The following is a 14,887-nucleotide window of genomic DNA, read 5'->3' as shown; positions in this document are numbered from 1 at the left end:
GGCTGTGCTCACAGCCCAAGGATGGGCTATTGAGGACTCTCCATGACCTTAACTTCTCGTAGAACCAGTTTTGCCAGAGACTTAACATCACTCAGTGCTTTTCACCTCAGATGATCAATCTCAGGAGCCCAAATGCAAGCCAAACTGGACTCAAGGCAAGTGACTGCCCAAGAACAGCTATAGAGATACTGACCAAGAGGGCTGGCACAATGGAGAAACTTCTGCACACCAGCAGCTGCCACACAAGTAACCAGGCCAGCACTGCAGGCTCCTCCTACTTGGTCAGCCACCCCCACCATGTTTTCTTATTCTCACCTGCACTAGGGTGTGTACACTTGTCCTGATCTTCCTTTACTGGTGTAGGTTGTATGTCATAAAAGATAACATTGTTTTGAGCTACCAAACCAAAAAGAAAAAGAAAAAAAAAAATCTCCTGCCTGGTATGAGAGAAGTACAGTATTGGTGTTGTATTATCACCCACAGATCCTTGTAATACTAAGATAAATATTTGGGGTGTCTTCCTTGAGGACAGAAAGCTAAAGAATTTTCATGAAGCTAAAGTATTCATTTACATTCTCATTCTTGTTCTCTCTTCCACTTTGCCCCTGCCTCTGTGTGTGTGTGTGTGTGTGTCTATGTCTCTCAGTATGTGTGTATCTGTGTCTGTGTGTGTATGTGTCTGTGTGTGTGTGTCTGTGTGTGGGTGTATGTGTGTCTATGTCTCTCCGTATATGTGTATCTGTGTCTGTGTGTATGTGTGTCTGTGTCTGTGTGTCTCTGTGTCTGTGTGTGTCTGTGTGTCTCTGTGCGTGTGTATCTGTGTCTCTGTGTGTGTTCATTCCCCAGCCCATGCCAAGGGTATCTGAATGGAGGCCGAGTAGAAGAGAGGGCTATAGGACAGTACAGCTGACTTGGGCAAAGCCCCAGGGACAGGGATATAAAAGCCATTTCAGTCCCTCCTTGTCACATTTTGGTGAGGGATGAACAGACCTAAGCCTCTGTGGACCAGAGAGGAGCACACAGAGAGGGACTTCCTGTACCATTATGGGAATGAAAAGTCCTTAATCTTAAGAGAAAGCACAGGATGCCATTCTCTCTCCTCTCCAAGCAGTATACAAAGAGGCTGGCTCTGGCTACCGATGGCTACTGCCCTCAGATAAATAAGGCCTCTGGAAAGAGCAGGATTATAGATGGTAGAGCAGAGAACAGAGCTCCTGCAGTTCTGTAATGACATCCTGAGCTGGCAGCCCTGACGTGGGAGCATGTCCCCTAAATGACGTATGAGTAGGGAATATGCCAAGTGCAGTTATGGTCCCCTGAGACAACTACAACAACCTGTATCACGACATACAAACAGAGACTGGCCAACTCAAACCCCCAAATTGTATGACGCTACCAACAGTGGCCTGAAAGTGGGGACATGGGGGAACCATGAGGGGAGTGCATAGAATCCACCAACAGACTAAACACACGTAAACTGGAAGACAATGCATCCTCTTTCAGGAATACTAAGCAACTGAGGTAGGATTCTGATTTGTCTTAGATTAGAAACGGCACAGTATCTGTCAGCTCCACCCTTTTGCTGGGGAAGGGACATACTCTAGGTCACACCCAACACTTAAAGGGCTTTAGCTGAAAGGCACAATAAAGAGCTTCTGGCCACTCAGATATTTATGTGAACTGATATAGCTGAATCCTGATGTATCCATCATTAGAACAGTGGGAAACTATCTGCAGCACCCAGTGGTACATGTAGGCCCCAGTTATATGAGAAGTTGAGGCAAGAGGATTGCCTTGGCCTTTGAGTTCCAAAGCCAGCATGGGAAGCAAGATCCAAAATGAAATAAAATAAAGCTAGTCAATGCATCGAAACAGATTTATATTAAGAGGTGTTACTCCAAGCCTAAGAAAACCAAAATAAGAGACGGATTCAAGTCAGGTATGAGCCCATAATCTTCACAGAGAACATAAAACACTATTAGAATTAAATTGTTTTTATGCAACTGTCAGGCCTAGAAGAATGGAAACACAAATATCAAGTGTCGCAGTGGAGAAAACAACACCTGTAAAAATATCCAGTTTACCAGCCAATCATTTATCCTTCCACCTCCCACTCTGGTGGGAAGCTCCTGACTGGCAATGGGATGACCTTGGTACCCTTGGTAAAAAGCGCAAGGCAAACACATGTCCAACTGAGCAAATATCATATCCATATTTGTATCAAAGTCCTCTCCTTTTTTTTAACCTGAACCTTGAAGCACGGGTGGGGATCAGGGACAGCTTTTTCTACTTTCAAGTATTTATTATTTTTAATTATACATGTTAATGGTGTATATACAGCATAATAATGAATGCATACAGTGTTGCAAAGACCATTTCTGTGTCCTTAAACATTATATTCGAGATTAACCTGTAGCAATTTATGGACACAGTTATTCAAATACAGTATGCGATTACAGCTACACGGACATTTACAGGTACATTATAGGAACTGATCAAATCTAGGTAAATAAAATTTCCATTTCCCGATCACTGCTTTTGTGTTCAGAGTCTTCAAGTTCCTCTCTTTAGTTATTCATAAAATACATAATAAGTTCCTATGAACTATAATCATCCCACAGTTCTGCCTTATTTTTAAACTTAGAAGAAAAAAGAAAGTTTGTTATAGAAACAAAAAAAGCAAGTGGGTAACAAAGAAAATAATTTTATAAATTACCTGTAATTTCTTAGCTGAAAGTTCGATGTATCCAACCACTAACATTCGGGGATATCCCTGGCCATTTTTTCCCATGTGTAAACTCTTTCTACAACAGAATTATATTGTACCACATTTCTAAGTGTCTTATTACTGACATCTCCATATTAGTAAACACTCTTCAGTACTACCTCCTACCCACAGCCCTGCCTGCACCCTCTTCTCAGCCTCTTTCTGGAAGTGAAACCAGGCAAAGCTCTCACCTGGGGCTCAGAGTGTCCTCTCTAATGTTCACCAGAAGCTAAGACAGAACTACAAGGCAGTCATACCAAAGACCAGTTCCCAAGAATCCACAGAAAGGTACCCTGGGGCCCAAAACTAACATGTACAGGTCAGCTCAAAGAGTCACTGCACTCATGTATCCTCTAGAGCAGTGGCTTTCAACCTTCCTAATGCTTTATACAGTTCCTCACGTTGTGACAACCCCCAGCCATAAGATTGTTCCATTGCTGGTTCATAACTGTTTCTACTGTTAGGCACTGTAAGATAAATATCTGATATTTGCATTACAGGTTGAGACCCACAGGTTGAGAACCACTGCTCTAGAGTTAGGAAGACTAGGTCAAGAACTATCGACAAACATCTCATCGGGAGAGTGCTTGCCCCAGCACTGGGAAGCAGGAAGGGAGGGGAGGGGAAAAGAGGGAGGTTAAAGGAGAGGGAGAGGAAGGAAGGAGGGGGAAGGAGGAGAGGAGAAGGAAGAGGGAGGAAAAAGAAACAAGGAAGACTATTGTGGAATACTCTTTTTTGTCCATTGTGAAAATGTGTCACTCTGGTTGGTTTAATTAAAAGCTTAATGGCCAATAGCTAGGCAGGATTTCCAGGCTGGGAGGATGCTGGGAAGAAGGAGGAGTCACCAGCCAAATTCAGAGGGAATAGACATGCAGTAGGACAGGTAAAAGCCAAGTAGAACATGTAGATATATTGAAATGGGCTAATTTGAGTTATAGGAGCTAGGAGGACAAGCCTAAGCCACAGGCCAAGATTTCACAATTAATAAGTCTCTGTGCCATTTTCTGTGAGCTAGAGAAACAAAGAGAATTTTGTTTACAGAAGACAAGGGGAGGGAGGTGGGAGACAGAGGGATGAGGGGGTGAATTTACTGGGAAAGCACTTACCTAGAAAAGGCCTGAGTTTAGTTCCGAGATGCAAAATTTCATACATAATTACAATTAATGCCTTCAGTAAAAACTCTTTCATTCAGGCTTCCTGAACTTCTCAGTGAGGGTGTTACATATGCATGCAAAAATGTAAATATAAAACTAAGGGCTGGAAAGGTGGTTCTTCCAAAGGACCTGGGTTTGGTTCCCAGTACCCACAGGGAGGTTCACAACCATCTGTAACTCCAATGCCAGGGTACCCAATGCCCTCTTCTGGCCTTTGCAGACAACAGGTATGCCATAGGCAACACACCCATACACATAGATAGATAGATGATGGATGGATGGATGGATGGATGGATGGATGGATGGATGGATGGATGATAGAATCAAAACTGCTTAAAAATCTGCTTAACTTTGTTATTTTAAAACACTCACTTGTAACAGAAGTGTAACTGGGACAACTCAGTGTAACCTCCTTCAGGTAGGAACATGCTAATCTCTGTTTCCAGTTGTACTCACCGCTATTAAAACAATCTCATAGCTGTTAAAACAATCTCAACCTTTTACCTACAATAGGGTAACTTTACAGTATATTTTTAAAAGCACACTGTAAGCCAGGCACGGTGGTACATACATGCAATCTCACAGCTGAGGCTGGCAGACTTTGAGATCAATTTTAGCACCCCCTCCAGTATGCGCAGGCGTGGACTTGGACTTGGACTCAGACACACACACACACACACACACACACACACACACACACACGAGTGAGAAAGAGACAGAGAACCTGATCCAGAACTAGCCTAAGGACTCAGAACCAACCCTGAGTTGGACTGGAAGTAGGAATGTAATTAAAAGACAAGGCCATTAATACACACAGACACAACCAAAAGCTGGGGTACAACTCAGATTCTTGTTACTATAGCCCAGGTCCCTGCCTGGGAGACAGGAAGCAAAAGATGCCAGAATCACCTGACTTGAGCCTGCTGAAAACCTCCAGTACCTATAGCTCCTAGCCAAGTGACAGGGAGCTGGATGCTACTCACACCCACAGCAGGGCATTTCCCACACTGTGTCCTTTCGTGGGACCACTGTCCCAATGAGCCCTTTCATGATCCAAGTCCAGATGGACAGCACATCACAGCTTCTTTCAAACAAAAGGAAACTCATCCCTGAATGGCCCTTTTCTCTTCCAGAATAGAAGATATGAAGAGAATACAAAGTCCCTGAGGGTGCCTGCCTGCCAAGAAGTCTCCAAATGCTAAATGTGATGAGAGCCAGGGAATCTGAGAGGTTTGACATTAGAGTTGGTGAGTCTTGAATCAATACATGGCTCTGCAGTCAGGGACAAAAAGTCAACTCAAGTGTCAAATTCAAACCAGTTACCCAGACACACGTAGGAGAATTGGCTTTTCTTGCTTACAGGCATTATAGCAACAGTGAGCAGTTTGGCCATTTGAATTCAGAGCAAACCTGTACAACTGAAATGAAGTCTAGACAGCTATATCTGCTGGCTTCAGCTAGGATCTGAGCTACAGACTTGTGCTGACAACTAAGAATCACTTCAGCAGGACTAGTGATGTAGCTCGGTTGGTAGAACACGCAAAGCCTTGGAACTGATCCCTAGAACTATATAAACTAGGAACGGGGGGCAGGAACAGGATGATCAGAAGTTCGAGGTTGTTCTGAGCTCCACCGTAAACTAGAAGGTAGACCTGGACATACAAGTAACCCTGAAATCCTGTTTCATGAAAAATGAAAAATATTTTTAGCTACTAAGATTAGAGTGGTGGTATCTGGTTCCTTCTCAATGAGAAGAAATTACAGAGAGGCACAAGCAGAGGCTCTCTACAAAGACAAGGAAGGACTTGGGCACAAGGATCTCTGTGTGCTGGGATGTTGTGAGGATTTCTCTCCCCAAATCTAAGAGTCTGCCACTCTCCTGAAGTTGTCTACATCCTGAATAAAGTCAGCCTGGAAAAACTCTGGGAAAGTGGATGGTTCCTGCTGCAGTATCTACGCACTCTGGGTGTTTTCATTAAATAACTAGTTTTTGCTTTTTTGGTTTTTGTTTTGTTTTTTGTTTGTTTGTTTTACAGAAAATACTGGTTTTTAAATGTAGTTTCTGTATTTTTATCTCTACATTATGCTCTGATTTCCATAGTCTACCAACAAGTGCGGAGCCCAAAGTAACATTAAAAGGTAAACAGTACAAACATTGCCACCTATAGTCGGAAAGCAAGAGCATCTGCTCGTACTGCCACCTGCAAGAGAAATACTGTAACAGTAGAAGTACTCAGCCTCCTTAGTACAGGGGTGAAAACTGAAAATCTGAAGAGGGGATTTTAAAATACTATTCTTTCTGTCCACTGACAAGAGGAAATAAGACTACAGAAAGGCTCACAAGGGGAATCGGGCTTGCCTCACAGGGATAAGGCCTTGGCTTCTAGCTCTAGTATTGAAAACAGACAGTTTTTAAATGGCCCTGTAAAGCCCAGGCTCTGTTTTAGTTTCTTAACGTTTAGCAAATGTGCCACAGACAATCCATGCAGTGGCCAGGCCCTGGCTACACAGCACTAGGAATGACATGACTGGGAAGGCAGTCTAACCGCCCCCACACCTTAGGACACAAACATCATCCACACAGCAACTTTCTGAACGCAGTCTTGTTCTGAATGTCTTCCACAGTTGCCAAGATGGGGTGCAGGGTCTGTCCAGGCACTAAAGACATGTATCCCATGACAAAAAGGGAGATCTGGTAGCATACTTTAAAAACTAGGGCTCTGGGACTAACAGGCTTACCCACTCACTAAATGTTCTCACACACAATTCATTTACGCTTTCTTAGCTTTCATTCTTCAGCCAGAAATTACAGCATACTCAAGAACTTTTAATGAAGCACCAGTTAGATGACACATACTTAAGGCTTAGTCCTTGATGCATACAGTTGTTTGTATGGAATAAGAGATATATCCAAGTACCATCTTATGCCAGCCTGACCTTCATTCTTATGCCATTTGCCTCATTCTAATCACCAGAAATATATTAAGTGACATATCCCATTGTTTTATTTGGTTTTGGTTGTGGTTTTTTGTTTCAAGGTGTGTCTGTTTGTTTGTGGCAAGGTTCTGGCTTTTAGTCCAGGCTGGCCTCAAGCTCAACATCCCTTCCTCCGCCTCTATGTGCTGGGATACCACAGCTAATCTTTTCAGAAGGGTATTGCTCAAACTCTTGATATCTCATCTAACGGATACCTTTCTCGGGTATAATGAAAGATTTCTAAAGAGTAACAATAATATTCATGAGTAAACTTTGCCAAAACAGGCTGCAGATGGCCACAAATAAACTCAAACAAGAAAAAAGCCCTTCAAGGACCCAAGCCAGATGCAGAAACTACTCCAGACCTTTCTGATTCCAAACCAAATCTGATCCTCAGCCATGAATATGAACTGTTGTTCATTAGCTAATCCCTTCAATACCAAAACTCATCTGATGGTGATTTCAATTTTGGTTCCTGAAACTGACATGCCTTAAATAAGAGTGCATATGAATTCAAAATCACCCAAGGAAATCCAGCCGCAATGCATATGTACCACATACACTGGCAGGAGCAAAGCCTACATCTTAGTCCTCTTATTCAGTACACTAGCCGAACCTTAGGCTGATGCCCCAAGCAGCAGTGTCTTGGCTGTGACATCCTGCTATGCTCTAGGTTAGCACCATGCTTGACCAATAGCAGTATATAGCTCACTGAGGCTTTATAAAATGGGGCATGACTAAGTTCCTTCCAAATACATAAAGCTTTCTGCCATCATCAAACATAAACACATATCTACTTACAAGGAAATCCTGGGTATAGTGTCTGTTTTTCTGAGAGGTCTACAAGTAGTCTCCTCTCTACAGCTACACTGGTATCCCCATGTGATATGCGCAGCCCTCTGGTGCTCTCTATTTAACACAACTTGACAAGCCTCTGGTGCTGTTCATTTCATCCAGCAGTCCACGTCCAGAGCCTGCTAATTACTCCCATTTGTTTGCTTACACACTAATTCAGGAGAGGCAACAAACCAAGCAAATTTAACAATTTGTTGTTATTACAACATGAAATACTGTCTGTCTTCAAATGGTCCCCTCCCTGAACAGAGAGGAGCCTCCCACACCAAACAAATACCTTATAAATGTTAAGGCAATCATTTTCTATAGGTGGGAGAAAAATGTAAAAGGGAGGCAGATGTGGCTTATTTTGGACCATATATGATGTGCGAGGAACTAAACAGAAGACATGTTTTTCATCTCCCTCTGACAACATGCAGGAGCCACCAGTCACAGGCACACTCGATTCTTGTGTCTGTGTTCTTTCCTTTCACACATCAGTCAGGATCAGCAGTGATTCTCGAAGACAAAAGTGGCAAGGATGCTCCCTAGGTGGATTCTGACACCGGCTGCCAGCATAAACAAAGCTCTCTCTCACACAAACACACCAGTGACAGGAAGGATTCCTTTAGGCAGATGCATTTTCCAAAACAGCCTTAAAATATTTCTTTCAAGAAGCCTATAAAAATAAGCATGTTATTTTTAAAAATTAAGAGACCCTAAGATGAAATGCAGCTGTCCTCATCTCCCTAGATGCTTCATCCAGGGAGCCCTTTGTTCAGTATCTCAGCACCTCTAAGAGCTCAGACTGCGCTCTGGCTGTAGACAAGGAGCTAGGAGGAGAATCCCCTGGGTAAACAAAACAAGTCTACTTCCACCCATCTCCAGGTAACAGCACACACACACATACACAATTCATTTTATTTTACACAAACATGGCAAACAATAAAAAACACATCACACATTATTTGCATTGTGATCATTCTTTGATAAAATAAGCAATCCAGCAAGCGCTATCAAAAAATAAAATCAACCCCTATGTGCCCATTTCATTCCACACTTAGGTAGAATACACACACACACACACACACTCACTCACACACACACACACACAGCATGCCACAGTAGGAAAGCTGTGAAACAAACACACACACACACACACACACACACACACACACACACACACACACACACACACACGCCAGTAGGGAAGCTGCTGAAAGCAAAGCCATAACGTGAATCTGTCTCAGATAATAGACTCTTTAAACCCCACCCCCATCACCAGAGAAAGAGGGAACCTCAGAAAGAAAGGAGCGAGGGTAAGAAAGAGAAATCGAGAAAGCCCAAATTTCCAGGCATCCACTTTTCATGAAATGCACAACCAGGATAGGAAATACCTCCCCGCTGAGTAATGCTTCAAGGGTTGTAAATTCACCTCTCGAAAGGGGAGCCAGACCTGGGCGCGCACCCCGCCAGATGGCGAACCACTCCTACCTGCTCCATCCAGCCTGCCTGTCACTCCGCGCCCGCGACAGGCCTCCCACCCCCCTTTTTGGCAGAGCAACACACCAATAAGAGTCGAGAGTGGCTGGTCGAGTGAGGGCTGAGCAGTGATTTAGCAGGATCGTTTCAAAAGGGGGAGTGGGGACCGCGATGAGCGAGTGAGGTTTTTTAAAAACAAAGCCCTCTCCAGTCAAACCGACCGTTTGGGGGTGTGGCTTATTTCATTCGTTTTATTAATAAAAGAGATCAATGGAGCTTTCTTCTCTCCACCCACCACAGAGGTGCCGGGCTTTGAATCCTCTTGAAGAGGGAGAAATGGCAGGGCTGCGAGCTTCCTTCCCTTAAGTTTCCTGCAGCACCTGCCTCCTCCTCAGATCACCTCCACACACCAACATAGAGGAGTTAGGAACACACAATTCCAACTCCAGACTTTGCAAAACCCACGGGCGACCGCACGCAACTCTCCGGGTGTCCCCCACTCTCTCCGGGATCTGCACACATCCGCTGCCGAGCGCCCACTAGCAAGAAAAGTCCCAGGGAGGGAGACACCACCAGGCTCCTCAACAATCCCCAGATAGCCTGCGCCACGCAGAGACCCCTGCAGCGACCCTGACGTGACACACGTCACGGACTCCTGGCTGCAGGGGCATGACCAGGAAAGTTGCCCAACAGCCCGGAGAGACGTGGCTTGCAGAGGAAAGGGACCCGCGGGGCAGCGGCGCACGCGGCCTCCGCCCACCCTGAGAGCCTCGGGCCGAGGAGCGGAGCGCTTCACCCCGGTGAGGAGGGAGGTCCAAGTCACCCACCGCTCCCGAACGCTCTGGGTCACCGGGATTCCGGGACCCACTGCTGGCAAGGGACGTGCACAGCGGAGTGGCCCCGTCCCCTCCCCACAGCGCTCTGGGCAGGAACTCACCTCCTCTTCCGAAAGTCCGTAGACGGGCTCCCCGAGCCCGGTCGCCATGGAGCCGGCGCCCCGCGCGGGGTCCCAGACGCTGCGATCAGCTGAAGTGCGTCGCGGGGCTGCGACCCTCTGTCCTTCTGCGCCGCCCGGCGGGGAAGGGACGGCAGGTGAGCCTGCACCCGGCCGCGGCGCCGCTTCCTCCCGGAAGGCTGCGGGGACGCGCGGACTGGTGCTCCGAGAGCGCGCCGAGCGGCGGCTGACCGAGCGCTCTCTCTCTCTCTCTTTCTCTCTGCTCAGCGCTCAGCCCGTGGGCTCCCGCCCCCGCCGCTGGCTCTCCCGGCCTCCCCGAGCCCGCTCAGCGATCCCTGGGACCCGCGCCCCCGCCCCTCGCCTGCTCCGCCCGGCCCGCTCTCTCCGCCCCGCCTGCGCCGCCCGGCGCCCACGGGGACCCTCCCGCTCGCCGGGGCGGGCACTGGCGCCCCCCAAGCCAATCACAGGCCGGATCGGGGGGCGGGCCGCGGGGGTGGGGGTTTCGCCCCACGCCCACCCCACCCCCCGCGCCTCCTGGGTCACCGGCCGTAGAGCCCTGAACTGGGGCGCGCCCTGGCGGGCTGGGCCTGCCGGGCTGATCTTCCCCCTTGCTCCGCTTCCCTCTGCTTTGGTAGACTGGACCTTGGAGGGGACCATGAAGACACCGTGCAAACAACAAAACCATTGTTTCTATTTTTAATCTTTCTTTTTTGCTTAACCCGAAGTTCCAAGGAGCGTTTAAAGGGCGATGATGCATGTTTCTAGACCCCCCTTTTAAATTCTTGGCAGCTATGGCAGGCCAGACTTGGCTCACCGCGTCAGCTCCCCGAAATGATTGGCCTGGCCGGGCGGCCAGCCGAGGAGAGGCTGCCCCGGTGTGGCCGCGAGTCGCCATTGCCGATGTCAACTCTACTGGGAACAAAACCAACTCTGCCCCACTCTGAGTACACACCCACCCACTTGAAACCCGGCTGCCTGGTTCTTTAATAAAAGCAATTTTTTTTTTTGTAAAGCACAACGTGAAATACCAAATTCAAGTTTAAGTTTGTCCTTTACATATGCAAACGTTGGAGACTGTCTTATTAGCAACCATAGGAGTCTTCCCACATTCCAGATAGGGAGTTTCTCTAGCAAGCCTTTCATTTGATCTTTTGAAGTACAGGAATGCAAGAAGCTACTTCAAATAAGATAAGAGAAAATCGTCACTCTACTTTTTTCAAGACGCTTTCCCTAAGAGCCAGGCATGGTGGCACACGCCTTTTAATCCTAGGAGGCAGAGGCAGAGGGATCTCTTGTGACTTGGTTTGCATAGTGAGTTGAAGACAACCAGGGCTGTGGAGAAACTGTCTCAAAAAAAAAAAAAAAAGCCCACACAAAAGGAAGCTGTTCCTTCCTTAAATTTAAATGTGTGCAGTGGTGAATTAGAACAGAAAACAGGAAGAACATGCTATTTGCCTTTAAAAAAGAAATCATCAGAGTGTATGGTTTTGTCTGGGAGGTTAGGATTTTCACTGATGGAAGAGAGAACACACTCAACCTTGCCTGGCCCACCTTAATGACCAAATATCCGGTGTACACCCTGCAAATCAAAATGAAAGGCAGTCCCCACAGGCCCAAACTTTAGCGCTCCCTTTCTTCCCTTACAATGTATCCCATGTAATTGCTTTCCTTTGAAGCCAGCCCGGTGGAATCAACACACTGCTTCGAATCCTCGGAATTCAGAGCCATCAAAGTTTATATGGCACTTAGGTGCCACACGATCCCTACCAAGAAAAATAAAGATTGTGAAAGAACATTTCACAGAACCAAGAATTTTCAACTTATCAAACCTAGACTATTTTTTCTTTTTATAAAAGGTACACACACATATTCAAACAAATGCGTGTGCACAAACACACATTCCACATTTTAGACGCCCTTCTCTGTGCCTCTGACCCATATAAATGGAAGCTCCTCAGTATACTCAAGCAGAACTTTGTCAAATTTGCAGTTTATATTATAAGATCAGGAGAACTAGATAATCAACTTTTTAAGTTTCCTGAAAGAAAACTATCTTTCTGGGGGCTCTAGAGATGATTCGGTTACAAGCCCATCCTCCTGTGAATGCCTGTAACTCAAAATGCACAGGATCAGATGACCTCTTCTGTCTTCACATATGGGCACACACTCATGCAGACACACACACATAAATAAAACACATTTTAAGAAAAATTTGCATTCTGATCCTAGAGGTAAGGCTGGCTTAAGCAACTATTATCTCCAAATAGAAGCATTCTCTCCAGGAGCGAGGCAGACTCTCTCAGACAGTTGTAAGGCTTACAAACCCTGAGCTGGTTACATAAAAACAGTACATTGCTGAGGGGAAGGCCAGCTCTCCTGTGGCACTTCATAGAAGTTGGGCAGGGAGTCCCAGGGATGCAGCTGTCATGAGCAACCATCCATGACCATATAGATGTGCTTTTCCATGATGCACCTGCATTTGAGTCATCCATGCCCCTTTAAGTGATCATGGGTTCACTAAGCAATGATAGATTAGAGAAACTGTTTCATCGTGTCCTACCGGAGATGAATATACATCTGTTCATCTCTCAGCAGGAAAAGTCATACAACAGTCTGAGTCATCTGGACACTGTAGAAGGGTGTCATACTTCTTCATCCTCTCCTTCATCATCCTGCTCCCTCCCCATCTCCAACACAACAGCCTATGCCACCTGCAGTCTGGGTCATGCCCTTGACACTCACTGAGGTATGGAGATGAGAAGTGGGACTTCGTTGTGATAAAAATACATGGTGTGCATGCATTACATTCTCAAAGAATCAATAAAAGTTTATATTAAAATGTACATAGATGCTGCGCATCATTTATTATGGACAGTTTACAAAATTATGCTCTGTAATCATTCAACATCCCAGATGAGCAGATTCAAACAAAACATTTATTTGAGATCTGTTAAAGAAACCTTACTACCTTTCAAGGAGCTGATGAGTATTTGTATTGTGAATGACCAAAAACACAAAAACAAAACAAAACAAAACAAAAAAAAAAAGTTTTACTTGATTAGTTTTTTGTATTTTTAGAGACAGGGTTTTTCTGTAGTCTTGGCTGTCTTAGAACTCGATCTGTAGACCACACTGGCCTCAAACTCATTGAGATCCACCTACCTCTGCCTCCTGAGTGCTGGGATTAAAGGCCTGCACCATAGCCAGGACCCCTACCCCACCCACACCCCTGCTTCTGATTGTGATTGTGTTTGTTTTAGTTAATTTGGCTACCAGGAGATACAGAGCACCAAGCCATAAAAGAACTCACTTCAAACTATCAATGTCCTTTGTAACTGTGTACTAGCTTTCTCCCAGTGCTGTGGTCTTATACATTGTATGCAAGGTAGGAGCATCTTTAAAACTGGGCAAAGGGCAGGTTGTCCTCACAATGTCCGTGGAGTGGGGCGGGGACCAGTAGTTACAATAGCAGCTCAGGTGACCCTCACATGCAGGTTTGCTTGAGACCTACCTTAATCCCAAAACTCAGGAGTAAGAGGTAAACGGATCTCTGTTAGTTCAAGGTCACACTGAGCTACACAAAATATATTCTGTCCAAAAGAGAAACAGCTCACACAAAGATGATCTCAGCACTTCGGGTCACACATCCTTAATCCCTGAACTCATGAGAAGTGCTTAAGACAGGAACAGGGTCTCAGAGCTGGCATTCATTCTCCAGCCACACTGAGGAGAGACAGCAGCAGTCTGAGGTTTGTTGGAGACAGGATGGCCTTTCAGTCTGAGGAAGAATAAGAATTAGTGGCTGGCTGCTTTGCTTTTCTGATTGTCAGCTTGAAGCTTGAACCCCAATATCTGTCTCTGGGTCTTTTATTTTTCTTGTTACACCTGTGTGGTAAGCCAACAGCTCCCAAACTGCTACACAGAGAAACACTTGGGGATCCTTGATGACTGCTCTGGGGCCATGCACCCCTAACCCTGTAACTAATGGGGAGGTCGGGGAGGGGGGGCAGGTGGGGTTGATTTTAAAGCCTTTCAGGTGATTCTAAAACACAACAAGGGGCAGGAATCTTTGGACTGGAGTTACATTCCTGCACTTTTACATTTTCATAATTTTTATTCCCTTTCTTCACTTTAGAAGAAGCTATGTATTGCAAATACACAGTCATTTGTAGAGTAAGTCAGGATTCAAACATCTATCCTTTCATCAGTGCTGCCCAGGGATCTTGTGTTGTTTTGGTGGGGTGGACAGACAAGGATAGCTATGAGAAAATACCCAGCACTCTCTGGTAAAAGAAGCAGTTGCTTCCCGGCAGTTTGATGTCTCTTCAGAAACCGTAGAGAAACTGTGGTCTCTCCTCTAGGGGCTGTGTTGCACTTTGTCTTTGACATCTTAGATTTGGGACTCAGGGAGTTTGGCAAGTGATCTTCACTTCACTGGGGTCATCAAAAGTAAAGAACAACTTTCAGATACAAAGGGTAATCACAAACAGGGAGCATGTTATGGATGAGCCGCCGGTTTGCAGATTATTGAGTTGCCTACTGGAATTCTGCTAATTCCCATCTCAAAGCAGAATAGAGTACCATGCTACATGTACACTGCTTTTTGTTAGTGGCTCTGTTTCCTGGAGCAGATATGTTGAAAATGGCTATATGATTGGAAAAACTGGTGCCACAATGGAGCTCAGCAACATCCCCTGAGGCACTGAGAAGGTGCTTGTG

At 45.8% G+C, this 14,887-nt stretch overlaps 1 protein-coding gene across 5 annotated transcripts in view; it reads right to left on the bottom strand.

The window, feature by feature from the left end:
• Nedd4l (NEDD4 like E3 ubiquitin protein ligase) overlaps positions 1-10,409 on the bottom strand; it is a 313,745-nt gene extending 303,336 nt beyond the window's left edge. For 4 of the 5 annotated variants that reach the window (XM_051201148.1, XM_051201149.1, XM_051201153.1 and 1 more), the window contains exon 1: positions 10,151-10,409. In XM_051201148.1, the coding sequence (XP_051057105.1) occupies positions 10,151-10,198 (48 nt within the window). In that variant the 5' untranslated portion in view covers positions 10,199-10,409. Of the gene's footprint in view, positions 1-9,166; positions 9,211-10,150 lie in introns of those variants that run through there. The other variant, XM_051201154.1, reaches the window with a different exon arrangement.
• Between the last annotated feature and the right edge of the window lie 4,478 nt (positions 10,410-14,887).

Source organism: Phodopus roborovskii, unplaced genomic scaffold, assembly GCF_943737965.1.
Source record: "Phodopus roborovskii unplaced genomic scaffold, PHOROB, whole genome shotgun sequence".
Classification (NCBI taxonomy): domain Eukaryota; kingdom Metazoa; phylum Chordata; class Mammalia; order Rodentia; family Cricetidae; genus Phodopus; species Phodopus roborovskii.
This window is presented reverse-complemented; position numbering and strand designations above follow the sequence as displayed.